This window comes from Biomphalaria glabrata, chromosome 1, assembly GCF_947242115.1.
Source record: "Biomphalaria glabrata chromosome 1, xgBioGlab47.1, whole genome shotgun sequence".
In the NCBI taxonomy this organism is placed as follows: domain Eukaryota; kingdom Metazoa; phylum Mollusca; class Gastropoda; family Planorbidae; genus Biomphalaria; species Biomphalaria glabrata.
The window spans coordinates 996,091-1,000,947 of record NC_074711.1 but is presented as its reverse complement, the minus strand read 5'-3'; the positions used below and the strand labels follow the sequence as shown (position 1 = coordinate 1,000,947).

Below are 4,857 nucleotides of genomic sequence, written 5' to 3'. Positions count from 1 at the left end.
GCGCCATCGATTTCTGCAACAAATCACCCTTTTTTATTCATAATTAAAATACAGTAAGAGAAAAAGAAATGAGACCGGATAAACCTATATAGAAAAATTTGACGATAAAAAGAATAGACTACTAGGAAAATGAAAAAGAGTAAGACTGAAGCAAGGTCAAGGACGTTTATTTTCATAACACTGTTACCAAGTAAATAATCGATATTTTAAGGTGCACTTTTTTTTTTTTTAATGATGCACTAGCCTATAATACATAAACTAGTTCTAGATCTATATATAGATCTAGCTACACGTACAATTAGACGGATCCGGGTTGGACTTTTTTAAAATGGCACCTTCTCCTTCTTCAAAGAAAATTGTTGCAGCTGGGAGACATAAGTGTTCTTTTTGTTCCAATTATTATGGCGATGTTGTCGAAGGACGAGTTGTTAAATTACACAGAGTGCCTGCAAATAAGTTTCTTGGACAAGCACTGGAACGGCGATTACGACTACTTCGACCAGATTATAGAACATTGAAACAACCCCGTGTATGCTCTGAGCATTTTGTTGGCAAACAAGGATCGATTCTTGGCGATGATATTCCTAGATCTATTAAGTTAATGAAGTATCGCAAACCTACGTCTACGACTACGGTCAGTATTCCTATTTTCAAAGTCATTGAGTAATGAAATTCAGCTATTGTTTCTAAAAAAAAAAAAAACTAGATCATTCTATCTATGTTCATTTGCCTTTCAAAGCCTTGATGAAAATATTTAAAAAATCAAACAAAACTTCAGGTCTACTAGATCTAGAACTTGGCCACTAGCTAGGGCTAGGGTTTGATAAATATTTAGTTTATTCTTTTTTTTTTTATTTACAAATAATCTATCTAAAAAAAGGAACATTAAATTATAATAATGCTATTTTAAGTATTTAACCTTAGTTAGCCAATAACCCAATATTTGAATATTGATTGAATATTAGAATTTCAATATACATCCCTGTTTTGGATCCCCCAGCTCCAACTGAAGAAAACATAAAGAAATTAGATCTAGAACAAATGCAAAATAATCAATATGAGATTACAATTTAGATCTATCTATAAAAAAAAGTTCCCCTTCAGATCAAGGTAATTAGGATGTCATGTGACCAGCCCAACAACAAACTGCCTTTACTTTTTCCCAACTATTGTAAGGTACCCATTAGACTTCATTAGAGCAGGGGTTCTCAACCTGTGGTTCGCGACCCCCTTGGGGGTCGATTGACGATTGGCCAGGGGTCGCCTACGACCATTGAAAATATGGATTGTTTTGTCTATTCTTCTATTGCTGTATGTGTGTGTGTGTGGGGGGGGGGGGTAGTGGCAGAGTGGGGAGTTGTAAAAAGGGGTCGCCGAGCATAAAGGTTGAGAACCGCTGCATTAGAGTATACAAACGATTAGAGCTGGGTTGATTCAGAGACGCCCAAAGATCCCAAAGTTAAAACTCTTCACACATAATTTAAACCCAGGATCAGAAGATCTATAGCAAACAAATATTCACATTTGATTAGAGATACCATTTTTAAAACCACTAAATTCATATAATACTTCAAAAGAGAAGATAATTTTATATATATGTATATATATATTAAAGCACTTTTTTTTAAATTTTAAATGTAAACCTTAATACATTCCATAACAAGACAATGAAATGTTGGTACGGTGTACTTTTTACTATCATGCCAACTATCTTGTAGTGATATTCGACTGGAACTGAATATGGCCAGATTGTGAAAATGGCAGACAAAGCTCTAGCAAATCTAGAAATATGAAAGTAGCTATTTTGTTTGGACTGATGTGATATCTAATTAAAGTTACTAAGTTAAACAGTTCTACACTATCAGCCCTTATCTTATCTTATGTAATACAGACGTTACTTCAAAAAAGAAGATGATTACGTCCTACCCGTCATGCATTTAGTCATGCATATTAACCAATGACTTAAATTCTGCCAAGTTACTGGTTTTCCTGGCTAGCTCAGGCAACCCATTCCATGCTCTTATAGCACTAGGGAAGATGACAGTAAAAAGTACACTGTACCAACATTTCATTAATGTCCTAATTTAATTAAAGCCCTAATTTGATTATGCTATTAAATTCTAGATCTAAATGCATAAATAATAATATAAATAGAAAGTAAAGATGTAATATGATTTTCTTAATGGCAGGGTTCACAGATTTCACATCATGCAAATGCTGAGCAAGAACTGTCAAAGGAAGTTTCATCATCAACAAACCCAGCATTATCTCATGAAGAAGATCACCTTACTGATCCGGAATTTTCTATGCTTCATCATGATTATGCTTTGAAAGTAGAACAGTCCAAATTAATCGCAAGTCCATCACTTGCGTGCCAGACTGATATTTGCACGACTAATACTTCAACTCAGACCAATGCAATCATTCTTAATAGTAAGTGGTTTCATTTTAATTGTGATTCTCAGCAAACACAGACTGACATCCAAACGGAAAGTACTCCCATGCATTTTGAGCATGTTTGTAATAACGATGCAACAGTTCGTCTGTACACTGGTCTTAAAGACAGGGCTACTTTTCAAGCATTGTTTGATAAGCTGGCAACTCCGGATATCCTTTCTTTTGATGCTGGAAGAAAAAATATTCTCAGGCCTGTTGACCAGTTCTTTATGACACTTATGCGTCTCAGACTGGGTTTGGTGTTAGGAGATTTATCCTTCAGATTTTCCATATCGACACCAACTTGCTCAAGAATTATAAATAGATGGATCGATATCATGTATGAACACCTTTCCTTTCTGATCTATTGGCCCACACGTAATCAAATAAATGCTACAATGCCTGAGGACTTTCAAGAATTATTTCCAAACACAAGGGCCATTATTAGCTGTACTGAACTGCTAACAGAAACACCACTGATATTGATTGACCAATCGTTAAAGTTCAGCCAGTCCAAAGCAAATATGACCTGGAAAGGTTTAATTGGAATAACTCCTAATGGTGTTATTTCATTTGTGTCTGACCTTTGGCCTGGACCAATCGATGACAAACAAATTGTTGAGCAATCAGGACTTCTAGATTTGTGTGAAAAAGGAGATATAATTATTGGAGATGATACATTTCTCATTTCGGATTTGACAACACCATTAGGCATTCAGTTAATCACACCGCCTAGAAAGAAACCTACGAAGCATATGACCAATGCAGACATACTTCTAAATAGACATATTACTCAGGTGCACATTCATTTGGAGAAACACGTGGAAAGGATAAAAAAATTTCGAATTCTTCGAAACCTAGTTGGAACAATGAAAGCTAATGTTTCAAAGATCTGGAAAATTTGTAACTATTTAACAACATTAAATTGAATCCATTTGTTTTGTTTTTAAGATAGTCCGCAAACAGATCACTGTTACTTCTTTTTGTTGCCACTGTCTGTTTTATATATGGATAAATTAGTGAGCCATATTGACCAGTGTTTGGGCATCTAAGTCATTTTGAGTCCACTCCTTATTGAACAGTCAACTGTCACTGTTTGTCTGCTTGATATATTTGTTGGCTGGAGTTGGTTTCAAGTGGGCTATGAGTTTACAATATATGCCACTATGCAAAGTTCCCCTTTCGGACCTTGTGGTCTGTAGGGCAGATGATGTAAAGGTTATCTGTTTCTGTGGCCTACAGTTAACAAGGGTGTCATGTGGCCAGCACAACAACTAACTGCCGTTACTTTTCCCCAACTAATGTCAGGTACCCATCAGAGCTGGATGGACCAGAGACACTTGAAGATTCCCAAATTAAATATCACAGTCTTCATCAGGATTCGAAACCCTGACCACGGTTCGGAAGCCAAGCACTTTACAAATCAGCCACAGTGCCTCCCGATATGCCATTATGGTATATGTTAATTCCTTAGACGCTAAAATGAAAATGCCACAATAATTGTATTTTTTTTACAACTACATATTCATCATATTTGAAAAAAAAAATGTTTTGTTTTAATTGATGTGGCAGTCATAGAAGAATTTAGTGGAAATTATACCAGATTTTGACTAAATTTAAATCGACCTAACAATAACGTTCTTGCGAAGTGTTTGCTGTGTTTAGATTAGATGTCCTGTGCAACTTGTATTACTTATCGGACCCTCCTACTATTAAATCATAGTTCACCATATGTATTAAAATTTGAACCATTTATGAAAGTAACTATCACAATAGAACACCTGCATGTGACCATTGTCATGTTTGTAATGCTTATTGCTAAAATGCATGAATCTTTAAAAGCAACTAACATATGAGACAAGAAATATTGCTACTTTTCTTCAACAAAATATCATAGAAGTTTAGCTATTTCATGTAAACATACTAGATACTTTACATTCATGTTCAGTTCTGTTTTTATTTGTATGTATCATTTAAAAATATTTGGACATTGTTAATAAAATTCTTCAATGAATTCATATTGATAGTTTTGTACACATCTGTTTAATAATTGTACTCTCTCATCTTATTATTTTAAAACACATGACAGAGATCATTTCAACATCCTTCACCAAATGCCTTTCATCTGTGTGGCAAATACAAATACATTCTGTTGGCCTGTTTCATTCTCATCAATAAAAAAAAACTCAAAAGCAACATGAAGTCTGTTTGGCTTGAAAATGTATATATGGTATGGCTGCCTGGTGGTGTGGTATTCATGCTGGACTGTTTTTCTGTTGTCTTGATGGTCCCAGGCTCACCCTGCCCGCTGCCATTCCTTGTTGTCCTCCAACTTTGAAGGAACATCCGAAACATGTAAAACATTTTACAAACAAACCGAAATTGCATTTTCCCCATACATATAATGGATAACATGTTCAC

The 4,857-nt window shown here is 35.0% G+C and overlaps 1 protein-coding gene across 2 annotated transcripts; it reads left to right on the top strand.

Annotated features, from left to right (window-relative positions):
- Positions 1 to 263: 263 nt before the first annotated feature.
- LOC106050787 (uncharacterized) lies at positions 264 to 4,454 on the top strand. Of its 2 annotated transcripts, none has more exons than XM_056040596.1 (2): positions 264 to 634; positions 2,199 to 4,454. In XM_056040596.1, exons 1-2 carry the CDS (start codon positions 329 to 331, stop codon positions 3,363 to 3,365), a joined length of 1,473 nt encoding a protein of 490 aa, XP_055896571.1. In that variant the 5' UTR covers positions 264 to 328; the 3' UTR covers positions 3,366 to 4,454. The 2 variants fall into 2 exon arrangements, with proteins under 2 accessions (XP_055896571.1, XP_013061284.2); XM_013205830.2 differs by having other exon boundaries at positions 266 to 634; positions 2,190 to 4,454.
- The last annotated feature ends 403 nt before the right edge of the window (positions 4,455 to 4,857 follow it).

Bases quoted from the DNA above. Each gene is read 5' to 3' on its own strand.
- LOC106050787 (XM_013205830.2), top strand. From the start codon at position 329: ATGGCACCTTCTCCTTCTTCAAAGAAAATTGTTGCAGCTGGGAGACAT. The intron at 635-2,189 runs GTCAGTATTCCT...TCTTAATGGCAG, and splicing joins AACCTACGTCTACGACTACG to GGTTCACAGATTTCACATCA.